Genomic DNA, 13,694 nt, shown 5'->3' on the forward strand with positions numbered 1-13,694 from the left:
TTTAATCTCAATTAATATGGAGAGTCTAGAATTTTTTTTAATAGAATGAAGGCACTAACACTGAATAACTGCTTACTTACCAGGTACTGTGCTAAGTGCTTTACATATGCGATTTTACTTAATCCTTCCAACATTTCTGTAAGCTTGTTATAATTTTTTATATTTTATAGATTAAAAGAATATCATGGCTCAGAAAAGTTTGCACATAGTAAATAACATAGTAAATAGCATGCTAAGATTGCACTGAGCAGATATCTGGGACTCAAACTCAGGTGAGCCAGACTCCAAAATCCATGCTTTCCCACAGTCATCTCTACCCACATTCTTCACCTTTAACATACTTGTAATTGGTGCACAAGAGCCAGTGAGCTGATATCTCAACAGTGTAGTCAGAATAAAGCCTTGGAGTTCAAACCTAAGCCCAAACATACAAATTAATAGTAATCTTTCAAAACTGTTAGAAGGATCAAATGACAGCATGTGAAAAACCCTTAGCACAGAGACCCTCACCCAATAAAGATTATTATCTTCCTTCCATTCTTTTCATTACTTCTCAAAAAGTTTTCAAATTTTTATGAGATGCATCATTACTTTGCTAACTTTTCCTTGGTAAAATACATGGAAACAGGGTAACCGTTCTAGAAACTACCATCTCTTAGATATTACTCAGCATTATCTTTTAAAATACTGTTTCCCAAACCTCAGCCCCTCCTTTGTGACAGTTGCCCTATGTTCCACCTACACTACCGTTTACTTAGTATTTTTCTTTAAGTCAAGTTACTCTTTTACTTAAGTGAATCTATTTTTTAAAATAACTTAATTTCAATACCACAAATACAAAATCAGTATCTCATGCCATAAACTGAAGGCAACCATGAAAATAAATAAATATTGGTGTTGGACAGTGTAGTCTGCAGAAAACTAAACCTGAGAGCTGTACCATCTATTACAAAGTGTGGGAAAGATGTTAAAGACTAACTCTTAGCTGACACCTTCTCCTTGATGTATTCAGAAGGTTTGAGAAAGAATTCACTTTGAAACTGAAAAGCAATTCAGCTGCTCATAATGTGATTCAATGTTTTTTTAATGCTTGTGCACACCATGAAAAATAATGGAGTTACTCATGATATTTGCTCCATGTTTTGGCAAACACTACCCAAAAGCATTCACCAAGTATAGTGTCAGAAGATCACCCAAGAATCAACAGTGAAGCACCAGGAAAGCCTGGCCTCTGACGTTACAAACAGGGGAAGGTTAACATTCACATACGTAAGCCAACTGGTATCTTCTGAGTTCACTCTGTGGATTCTCACTAAGAAAACATGGGTTCCCTTCCCTCAAGTAGTTTACAATGAAACTATCCTCCTCCTTCCTCATAACTAGCACTATTTGAGAAGTAAAAGTTCACTGAATATAAGGTCACAATGCTTGTAGCCACTTTCTCACTGTAGTACAGAAAAAATTCTAGCATAAATAACAAATTTTTTATCAAGAATAATTACACAGTAGTATTCCTGTATAAAAATGCATTTAGTTGACAGGTTTTGTTATGCTCAGTATTTCTATCTATGGATAGTGAACTACTTACTTATGATGCATACCTATGGTGACCATGTAAACTGAAGTTTACAGGGCAACCCCAGCTCTCTCATATTTTTCCCACAAAACATTGAAATGCTTCTGGTATATTTACATCCAAATTGTATCATACACACTGCTCCCCTCTTATGCAGAGGGAGATTTAAAATCCTTGTGAGTACATATGCCGATATATGGTTTATAAAACATAATCTCACCCTTTGAATAGTCTAACCAATTTAAAAAGAAAAAGAACAAGCAATGAATTGAAGCTATTTTTCTATACATATCTAGTTATCAGCACTAATGTTTAACAAACATCTAGTCTGTTCTGACTAAGTAAATAATCATTAAACCTTAAACCTGGAAAGGGATCCCGAAAGCTACTTGGCAAGCTCTTCAAAGCTGATGATAACTAAAAATCAATTCCGGAGGAGGTGAGAGAGCCAAAGCCAGAGACTCCCAAACCCCTCCACCCCTAGAAAACAAAGAAAAACTCCATACACACAACAACTTCATTTTTCTGAAGATGTGTGTATCACACAGTGCCCTGCAGGTTGGAGCTCCTGTTAAATAATCACATGGTAGTTAAGACAATGAAAAAATGTGGCAGTGTCTCTTATATCAGGATACAGGTTCACTGGCACATAAATTGCTAAACATCAATTACACAAATATAAAAGTATATTAAATTAGTTTTTCTAAAACAAAAAGTGTTTGTATAAATCTAAAATAACGTGATCACTGACGGAAGGTGCATGCCTCTCATTATGGTGTCTATTAACTAAGAATCGTGTGCTCAGCTTGAAGGCTAGGCCACGGACACCAAGGCCCACCTCATTTTACAAATTAATCACAGAGGTGACCAGATGTTCCCTACTGAGTTGTACAAATAAATCATAAATACCTCCCAAAACTAAAGAATGTGGCTTGCAGAGTCGAAGATTCAGAGATATTTTATACAAATATAAGAATGGTAAAATAAATGTGCTGATGTAAAAAATGGACAGAATATGTAACTCTGAGCCACCAGGCTCTCCCTCTGTGACATTTCTTTTTTTAATCTTAAGGTAGCTTTCTCAAAGAGATCTAAAAATTAACTCTACCTTAACACCCTTAGTGATCAAATTGGGCAACAAGTAGGATATTCAGCCTAAGGAATGTTGTCTCCTAGCAACCACAAGAGTGAGAACCAGAGATATACAAAGGCACACTTCAAAAGTCTGCAACCCCACGAGTTCAAAGATCAAAGCCCTAAAATTTAAAGATTTATTACTTTTTAAAAATTTTCCAAATGGGAGAATTTTTACTTTCTCCACCATAAGACGCCAATAGTGAATCTCATTATTTACAATCCATGCTGCTGTAGTAATAGGTTATCGCTCACCTTGAAAAGCAAAAATATTTTTCCTGAAATAAATGTAACCAATCACTAAACACTCCGTATTGTTAAATTCAGTAAAACTGTTAAAACACATGGAATTGGGACTATGAGTTATCAGAGTTTTACTGTTGATTTAAATTCTACTTTTATTAAAGGACAATAGAGATTCTAGCGGGATGATGAAAGGTGGTTGTTTGGAATTGCAAAGCAGTATCAGCTTAAGGAGGCTCCACCATATATACCCAGTGATTACATTTCATAAAAGAGATCAGGAACTGACACACAGAGAAATTTACTGACTCTAATAGTTGCAAAACATCGGAATGAGGTTGAGAAAAATTTGGGTGTCTATTTTTAGTTTTAAGAGAATTCAATGACCTCAGACATTTTTGGCCTGCACTCGCCTACCAAAACAAACACATCAGTCATCGTTATTCCATTTCTTTTTAAGAATGACAATTACTTAAAAAGATAAATTGTACAAAGGTTGCTGGATTAAAATAGACAATGGTGTGACTGTGTTTTGCTGTCTGTGTAAAATTAAAGGTCCGAGACCAGTTTAGGCCTTTTAACCAAAAACGCCTTCACAAGTTCCAGTTATTATACTACTATGTTCATAAAATTTTAAAAATCTAATTCTCATAGGGAAATGTACCTGTACTAGCTATGTAATAAAAGGGGAAAAAAAGAATTTCAATTTCCTAAATAATTCAAACTATGTTTTATTGTCTAAATTGTATATTTACACAGCCTAGTCTACTATCCTAATTTCCTCATCCAATTAACTGCTATTGTTTCTCTCATGAAAAATAATGCTGTGAACTATTACTTAACCAAATACACTTTATTTCACATTAAAATACTCATGTGCTGCATTTCTATGCTTTTAAAAGCAAAGTGTTAGAAATTAATTTTTAAATGTCAAATGTATGTGTAGAAATGTAAGTATTATAGTTAGCAAAATCAATCTACTATACTCTAATATTATCTCAGAGTAATATTCAGAGTAATATTCAGAGTAATATCTCAGAGTAATATTATCTCAGAGTAATATTATCTCTTCTGTATTATAGCCTCATATAACTGTTCTTTTCTCCTCTCTATAACTTACTTATTTTTACAATAATACCAGAAACAGGTAATAATGTTTTAAGTAATACATTTTTTGTAGATTTTATTATACCTTGTAGATACTTACTGGTATTATTTTAATCATTTTTAGATTTAGAAATGCTTTCTAAATGTAAGATTTTCTTGGAAATATAATATTTTTCTAAATCAACCTCTCTTCCAAGAAACAGGCTTTTTAAAAGTTAGTTCCATTTTATGAACAAAGTTAATAACTTTATTTTATTCTTAGACATTTCAAGTTACGCATGATTTCATTCTGTGTATTACCAAGGTCCTTTCCAATAAATGGGCTTGAATCAGATGGATACCGGCAATGCTCTGATGCAGGTATTTACTTGCTGACTTGGCTAAAATAGTTTATTAGTAGGTAGAAGAGTGCTGATACAGGGATTCTTTGTGCCTCTCTCCATTTTTGTACTCTGCCACTTCCACAATATTCTCCTCTGTTTCTTCTATTCTTCTATTATAATTATAAATCTGATGGTCTCACTTGCTCTCACCTCAACATAAATTGCACCCCATACCTGTGATAGCACATGGCAGTAGCTTGACAAAGGCTCACATTAGTCTTGCTTATCAGTGCAGCTTGTTTAAAATCCTGAAACAGTTTAACAAATTTTTGTTAATTTTACAGCATTATATTTTGTGCTTTCTTAAACTTCCTTCTAACATTGATTCTACCATGAATAAAATTTACACAAGCATTAAAATATACATCTTCTTAAAACCCTTATTTCTTCCTTTTAGTATCACATATAGAGCGAGAACAGATGGAGCAGAGGAAACCCATAACCAAAAACTCACTCAGAATCTTGCGCTACTGTCCACTTTTCCTGTGATTTTGCCTGGTATTATAAGGAGGTATCAGGTTTACTTTCTTTTTATTGTTTTTTCCCAGTGAACACCACCAGAGACTTCCCTATCCAGACAGAGATAGAAACTTACCTGCAGAGAACCTTATGACTATAGGACAAACAGGCACTCAGGCCCAGGGAAAGGGCATAACTGAGCCTCTATGTGTATTAACAAAAGCAGCTGCTACCTTTGCAACCCACACTTCTAGGGGAAAATGTGTCATTTTATCCCGAGATCCTAGAGGCCTCCCAAGAGGGAGCAATGGAAACGCTAACCACAAGATTTGAAGTCAGGGCAGTCAGCTGGGGTGGACATGAATGGCACTGGGGAAGAGGTTAAGAGAACTAAAAGTGCTAAGTCTGCCAGAGACGCTGCCGCTGTGGCACCAGAGACACAGTGTGTGAAGCTCTTTAGCTTTTCAAAGCCCTACATAAACAACTGAAACCTGAAGCAAAATAAAAACATCACTAAACTGAAATAAATATTAAAAGATCATGTCAACTGCAATGAGATATATATGTATATTTGTGTGTGTACATATATACATAAATTATGTGAGACTGATTTCAATGTCTGCCATAAAATGGGAAGGAACCTTCCAAAAGTAAGAGTTCAAAGCCTAGGAAGGAATAAAGACGGCTCTGGTTTTTCCCAGAGGACTGCTTCAGCAAGAATCTTCTTGGGCAGTTTTGGTTGTGAGCTCACTTCACCAAGCTAGATTGTAGAGAGTACTCTATCGTCCCCTGGAGTGACTAAAAGAAACCCTTCCAGACTCCTTTCTCATTTCCAGGAGGCTGGGACGTGGGCATTCTACAATCTTAAAGGGCAAGTGTCAGAGTTCTGGTTTCTACCCAACAAGGGAGGACCCAACCATAATGACAGTCTCCTTCCTCCCTCCCCTCCTCCATCCCCTTCCCCTCCCCCTCATCCTTCCACAAACCTTCCTTGGCTGTACTAGAGAGAGGAAGATGGCTGTTTTATGGGGGGTAGAATAAGTTTTCTGCTAATACTGGGGGTGGAAGACAGAGCAGCACAGAGCAGTACAGTCAAACTGAGCATTCCTGGACCCTACTGGAGGAGAAGTCACAGACCCATCTGAGAATATGGACTCCCCACTTAGATTCCCAGCATATTTTGATACTAAATGGAATTATCTGTTAGAAAATAAGAAATGTATTGTCTAATCAAATATGCTACCAGATAACTCCCGTAGGAGAATTTTTTCTTTTTCTGAAATGGGGGCAAACTTACAGTGTAACTGAGATCTATTACAAACATTCCCATTAATTCTGGGAGTTATGAGGAGTGACCACAAACTTAAAGGGCTGAGGATACCAAGTTTAGTTTTATAATCAGATAAAACTTACAAAAGTCAGCTTGACTCTATATATAAAATCATTGTGATGCTACATGGTAATTAGACATTATCAGCAACAGACACAAATGATGACTTAGGATTACTTAGAATAAAGCTAACTGCAGTTTTTATGATTTTCCTCTTCTGCACTAGTTTTATTTCTAATATGGATCATAAATAACAAACCACACAAAGTCACTCACATACAAAGCAAAGTCCCTCCACTGCCTTCCTTCTGCTGATGAGTTTATTTGTAAGACTCTTCACCTGCACCGTCTTCCTGTGTGTCAGAGGATGCGCTCTTGACCTCATCCTTCCCATCTCTGGAAACTTGCTCCATCATCTTCTTCTGTCCTTTGTAACTTTAATCCTTTTCTCACCACCCTGACCTAGTATGCCTTCCCTCAAACCCGCCTGCCCGCAAGCTACACATGGCTTTGTCTTTCTAGTTCCTGTCACTACCAATCTCTGAAAGCAGAGTCAACACTCACCATCTCCATGTCCCCAAACGCCATCAACTTCTTGTTGTTAAGTCCAATTTCATTTCGTAATTTGAAAACTGCCTCTAAAGGCATTTTAAAATTTATTTTTATTTTTCTCAAAGTAACTCATGTATCCAGGGTAGGGTAGAGGGTCCAATGAAACTAGAAAACTCACAATGCTTACAGGGATGCCCCGCGCCACCTCTCCTTATCTCTGAGCCCCGCTCCCCAGAGTCAACCATTTTTACATCTTGCTGTTATTCCTTCTGCTATTGACCTCTAAATTTCTAAATAACATGAGTATTTTATCATGTTTAACTTCCAACACAGGATAGAACTTAGCTACCTTACACCATCACTCCACACACCTCCCCTTCTTCCACCATCTCCATATCCCTATGACAATGTGTTTATTTTACTCTTTATTTTACTTCCCTCAAGTGTAGAATCTTTGGCTACCCACTCATATTTAAGTTTTAAAATCGGGAATGGTAGTTTGGGGTGTCTGGGCACCTCTTCTCCACTATCTTTAACCTTGTGGGATTATGTCCTTTTTATTCCTTTACTGTCTTCCTGGTTTTCAAGAGGACAAAGAAATAAACAAATGTTCTCAATCCAACAAGCTTAACCATTAACTTCCTAAACAATTCCAGTTTAAATGCCGCACTCTACTTCCCGTGTTCTTATGAAGATCACACAACTATCAATTAACTAACATGTGTTCAGTGCTCATCCTACTTGACCTTTCTGTTAATCAATCATTCCCACTAAAAATGTTTCCCTGGTTAGGTTTTAAGACTCTGCTCTCTCTTGGTTCTGCATTTAGCCCTCTTATTATTCAGTCATATATTACTTCATTGGTCTACCTCAGCCAGCCTCTTTTTTTAAATTTTTCAAATTAATTTTTTAAATGTACAGAGGGGAGAAACATTTTTTTTGCTTTTAATTACAGGCATATCTTGTTTTATTGCACTTCGCAGATACTGCACTTTGTACAAATTGGAGGTTTGTGGCAATCCTGCCTCAAGCAAGTCTATTGGCTCCATTTTCTCCAAAAGCATTTGCTCACTTCGTGTCTCTGTATCACATTCTGGTAATTCTCACAATATTTCAAACATTTTCATTATTATTGTATTTGTTATGGTAATCTGTGATCATCAGTAATCTTTGATGTCACTACTGCAAAAAAACTACAGCTCACTGAAGGCTCAGATGATGGTTAACATTTTTTAATCAATAAAGTATTTTTTAATTAAGGCATGTACTATTTTTTAGATATAATGCTATTGCTCACTTAATAGACTACAGTATAAACATAACTTTTATATGCACTTTTATATGAAACAAAAATGTCACTTATTGCTATATTCACTTTATTGCTGTGGTCTGGAACCAAACCTGCCGTAATTCCAAGGCAGGTCTGTAGTGTTTGCAGGGCATATTTTTTTTCCAGCTTTTTTACTTTTACCTATCTATATCTTATATTTAAAGTGTGTTTCTTGCAGTCACAATATTGTGGGGACTTTTAAAACATTCTAATCTGTCATTTTCAATATTTCAATTGGTGTGTTTTGACAATTTCCATTTAATGTAACTACTGATAAGGTTGAATCTAGGTCTACCATTTTAGTATTTGTTTTCTGCTGGTCTCCTCTGTTTCTGTTCCTTTGTTTTCTCTTTCCAGACTTATTTGGGATTATTTTAATTTTTTAACATTCCGTTTTAATTAAAATACTCTTTTTGACTGAGGAGGTCACATTTGAGAAGAAACCTGAAATGAAAGGAGGGTGTGAACCAATAGGAGGAATATTCTACACATAGGGAACAGCTTGTGTGAGGACCCTGAGTCAGGAAGGGAGCCTGGCATTTCCAAGGAATAGCAGAAGGCCAGAGTGGAGTAACCTGACTGGAGAAAAGAAGAACCCTGACAACAAAGTCAGATCAGTGAGCAGCAGTTAGGTCACTAGGGTCTTGGCTGGCCATAGTCAAGAGTTCAGATTTTATTCTAAGTGTGATGTGGAGTCACTGGAGGGCTCTGAGCAGATGAATAACTTGCTCTGCTTTATGTTTTGAGGAGGCCTCTTTGGCTGCTGTGTGGAGAACAGCATGTAGAGGGAAAAGAGCAGAAGCAGAGAGGCCAGTTGGGAAGCTACTGCAGTAATCCAGGGGAGAGAAGGTGGAGGCTGGAGGGAGGAGGAGAGCAGTGGCAAAAAATGAGAAATGACTGAATTTAAAATATGTTTTGATAGCAGAGCTGACCACACTTGCTCATGATTTAGATGTGGGATGTGAGGAAAGAGAGGGATCAAGAATGATTCCCACCAGACTATGAGTTCCTCAAGGACTGGAAATCTGTCTTACTGATATTCGTCTCCGTATCTTCAATGCCAATGTCAGTACCATGCCTTGTCTGAAGGAACACAGGATTTGGAATCAAGTGAGACCTGAGTTCAAATCTTGCCCCAGTACTTCCTGGCTGACTAAGACTTGATTTAACCTCTTTTGAATATCAGCTTCCTCTTCCATAAGTTACAATCATAAATTGTGCAGCATTATTGAGAATCTGGCAGGTAGTAAGTGTGCGATAACTAGAGTTAATGTTGTTCTTAAGTACTAAGTAAATACTTACTAGGTGGATAACACAGGCCCTGCATTTAATTCTCCAACAGCTGAGGTCTTTTGCTTCCAACCCCCATTTTCCTCACTTTCTCCACCCAACACTCTTGCCCAGAGTTCCACAGATTTTTGCGTACACCAAACAAAGCTTCCCCTACCTGAGGGAATTCTGAATGGTATATCTCAAAACCAAAACCTAAGGGAGTTCAACTCTTGAAATTACATTTCACCATAGTGTAAATTGCCTAGAATACAGTTTCTTGGACACTTCCTTAATAATAAGTAATTTTGTGGGACAGAATCTCAAAAGATGACTCCAGAAGTTGAAAAATAATATCAATACAAGGAAAATTGTGAATGAGAAAGAGCACTAAGCAGCAAAGTAAATGATACATAAATCATTTTATTGTTTGTCTGTAGCTAAGACACTCCCTTAGGGGAGATGATAGTCTTGATATTTCATCAATTCGGAATTTTTTTTTTTTACATATTGGCTATTTATCTGTATTAAAAACAAAGTAAAAAAACACTTTTTTTGCAAAGATTCTATTACTCATTCAAAGTATTTCAACACAATTCTTGCTAAAGTTGAATTATTGCTCATTAATATTGCCATTTGTTATCAAGAAAAACTTTTTCACTGGTTTTCAGAAGTGAACATGCAAAATCAAGTGGGTTCATTTTTACAAGTAAACAGAAAGGTTTACCTCTAATGCAAAACTGAACTTCTCTAGTTCTGTGTAGATGAGTCCACGATTAATAAAGGCGTTTAACATCACGGTTTCTCCAGCATCAAGGAGAAGCACAATTCCATAATCTGTTAATGCCTAAAAATGAAATAATCACTTACAACCTAAAGTCAACTCTTTAGAGCATTACTGCATTGACCATGGACAAACTAGTACCTCATAATTAGTTCTTTAATGTGACAAAATTTATGGCCCAAAATAATCATTTGTTAGATTTAAAGGTTTCCCTTAATTAAATACTGTGGATGTTGCTCCCTCCTAATAAGCGGTGTGCACTGCGCTTGCGCTTCACATGTTATCTGTGAATCATCTGTGAACTACTTTTATTGTGTATGGATTGAAGCGGGGATGCAACACCCTTCCCCATCTTAATAGTTTCGCCAAATGACTGTTGACATTAAAGCAGAGCACTTGTTACCTTTTGAAATTTAATTTCTTTGTAGTGATTTACTGTTTTCTTCACTGAAACCTAAGTTTTATGGAGGCACAGATTATCCATTTTGTTCACCATTGTAAAGCCAGTAACTAGCACCATGCCTGCACATACTAGGCATCTGATAAATTTTTGTTGAATGAATAAATCATAAAGCAATGAAAACAGATCTTAATAAAACTAACAAATAAGGACTTGTTGGAATATTACTTCAATATTCTCGGTTTTTTTAAGATATTAGCCTAAGCTGAGAATCAACTCAGAGGACCTCTCTCCATTTTTTATCTTTTTTTTTTTTTTCATTCAGTGAACAGCCAAGTTTTTACTGGTCATCTACTCTGTACCAGGTACTAGGAGCATCCCAAATTTGGGCTGGAGCTGAATCTCTTAATTCATTTTCCTTCTGAACATTTTGTCCAAAAGAGCCATATGGTTTCATCGGAAAAGGTCCAAATCATACCATACATGCCTGTAGCACATGCTAACTGAAAATGCAAATAAAATAGTATTTTACTATTTGCTTAGTGGTTCTCCTCTACTATTCCATGATTGAGTACTCAAGCACCTAAAAGAATTGTACAATTAAATATCCTATATGTATATTGTGGCATAACTATAAATAAACATTGACAAGGCTGTAAAAATCATTTGTAACACTTGTAAAACAAAACAGAACTAGAATGTTTGCCATTTTCCTTTCACAGAATCACAGAATTAAAACCTGTATATATATCAAGATGCCTTAGAAATCCACTAAGCAGCTGAATATCTGACACAAGAGGAAAAAAAATCTGGGAAATGAGATTTCGTGAAGGTCACAACGAGCAGGCTTTGGGTTTTGCCTCTGCTATTATTACTAACCTTCCAGCCTTGGGAAAGTTACTTAACACTAAGCCTCAGTTTCCTCATCCACAAAAACAGGGTATTAATAACTCATCATATTGTTGTAGAAGTCCACTTTAAAATATTTAGATTATATGTTGGTAAAGCATTTAGCCCAGTGCCTGTCACACAATAAGCCCTAAATGAGTGGTAACTGTTACTGTTTTTATTAATATAAGGTGATAGGAACCGGAATTCACCTTTTCTGGTTTTTATGAAATCGTATCTTGGGAGTGCATTTTCTGCACAAAGTACTTGGGTTTCCTCAGTCTTGTTATGGCAGGAATGCTGAGAAACAGGTGGAGGTAGACAAAAGGGAGGAGGTGACACTGTAAAATGACATCTGGTCCACATGCTGGAGGTCAGATGGTTTCACAAAGCCACCTAAAGACTGTTAACCAGAAGCAAACAAACCTGCAAACACCGATACAGGTCCCTCTTCCCTGTGTGACTTGGATGTGTTTCTAACCTCATCTGTAAAAGGAGCCCATTGGATGAAAAGCATTGGGTACCTGGCAGCTCTAAAATAACGAATATGTTTTTATTCTAGTTAGGTTTCTATTTACGTACATAGTTTTTCGTTTTCTTTATTCATGGAGCACTAGCTCTGTTACACATAAGAGATAAAGATAGTAGTTCCCTGCCCCCACCCAGACCACTGTTTGCAGTTCAGGGTTACCCAGAAGAGGCAGGAGTCGGGGTGGGGAGGGAGCTGTCAAAGATACCTGCTGTGCAGGTTACTCTGATAAATGATCCTTTAATTAGCTCCTAGAATGGTTTACAACAGCCTGTGTTAAAAATTAGTTATTCATTTGTCAACATTTCTGGAGGAAATCTAATCCGGTTACCAGGAATTCTACATCCTCTTAGAAACAATGTTTCTCAACTTCTTCCTTCCATAGCAAATAAATTACTAAATTTCTAAATGTTTTAAACAGATTTAACTTTCCAAGTTTCCAGGAGATTGTGGGAGTGTGCCCACACACAGCAGCAGGTACATGATGCAATCTTTTAAAGAATGCTTCATTGACTATGGAAGTGGATAGAAACAAGGAGAGGGAAACAAGTGGACAGCAGAAAAGGAAGCAAGAGATTGGACAAAACACTAAGAAACTACTGACCTGCTCCCCAGTGAGGGATCCTGACTGAAAAAGAACCAAACCAACAAGGAGAGAGTGGAGAAGGGGTAAGATTAAAAAATGTAAAAGAGGGCTTACACTGGTAGCATCTGCATCAGGACAAATAGAGAAAAAGGTTTGCTGCAGCCATCAGTTAGGCCTTCAAAACGCACAGATAATCCTGGTCACTGGTCCCTGAGCTGGAAACCATCACTCAAAATTCCCTGCTGCATCTGTGGTCTGACCACTGTAAAAAACATACCTCCACAAACTATTGTAGTTAATGTTGAGATTTTGAAGCAAACAATATTGCTAGTGATCACTGCTTAAAAATTCTGCACACATTTATCAGTAGAAACATTTTCTCAAATGAAAATTATGTAATACATTTAAATTTACATGGCCTTTAAATGCTTATATAAAAGCATTGTAAAATTAAGTTGACATTGCAGAGGTTGTATAAGAAAATTTGGTAAGCACTAAAAAAGAAAATAAATATTCTTTGAAATGGTTCTTTGGTTTCTCAAGTTTTATGTGTATTTCCACAGAATTGTTTTTCCAAAATTGTAACAAAAATAATAAGAAAATACTTTACCAATGCTTTAAAGTGTTGTTTACTAAGATGGTCACCTTACCATTTGAAGTTCATTTATCTTGGTGTAACATAATGCTCTGTTATAAAATGCTATATAACTGTTTTTATCCATGTTGATAGCTGTAGTTAAATCTGTAATCGCTAGTTTGTAAGTCTGTAAAGAAAAAATAATTAAGTGAGAAGGGTTAATCATAATGGACTGAAATTTAGTTGTACAATAAATTCTTGATTCTATCAGAGTTTTGAGAATACTCATTTAACCATTCTGTGTATCATCCATGAAATTAAGACAATCAAGCTAATCTTTCACAGAATTAATTAAGCCCCTTGGTAGGAACTGCTATAGTTTCTCTCACCTGCAAATAAAATTCAATATATAAACAACTTAAATGATTATCTTATTTCCATTGTTGCTATATAGCAAGGAAAAAATTAAATTTCTTATGGATAAAAGAGAAGCAAGCCTTATTCATCCAGCAAACATTCACCAGAGCTTGCTTGCTTCTGTCACTCT

At 36.3% G+C, this 13,694-nt stretch overlaps 1 protein-coding gene across 1 annotated transcript in view; it reads right to left on the reverse strand.

Moving 5' to 3' along the window:
- LOC309959104 (tetratricopeptide repeat protein 6-like) overlaps window positions 1-13,694 on the reverse strand; it is a 38,434-nt gene that overhangs the window by 13,819 nt on the left and 10,921 nt on the right. Inside the window, exons 7-9 of the mRNA XM_082835243.1 lie at window positions 13,221-13,334; window positions 10,111-10,230; window positions 4,618-4,691 (exon numbers count right to left, since the gene is read on the reverse strand). Of these exons, the coding sequence (XP_082691369.1) occupies window positions 4,618-4,691; window positions 10,111-10,230; window positions 13,221-13,334 (308 nt within the window). The remainder of the gene's footprint in view (window positions 1-4,617; window positions 4,692-10,110; window positions 10,231-13,220; window positions 13,335-13,694) is intronic.

The sequence above is a fragment of the Leucopleurus acutus genome, assembly GCF_964270905.1.
Source record: "Leucopleurus acutus genome assembly, chromosome: 1".
Classification (NCBI taxonomy): Eukaryota; Metazoa; Chordata; class Mammalia; order Artiodactyla; family Delphinidae; genus Leucopleurus; species Leucopleurus acutus.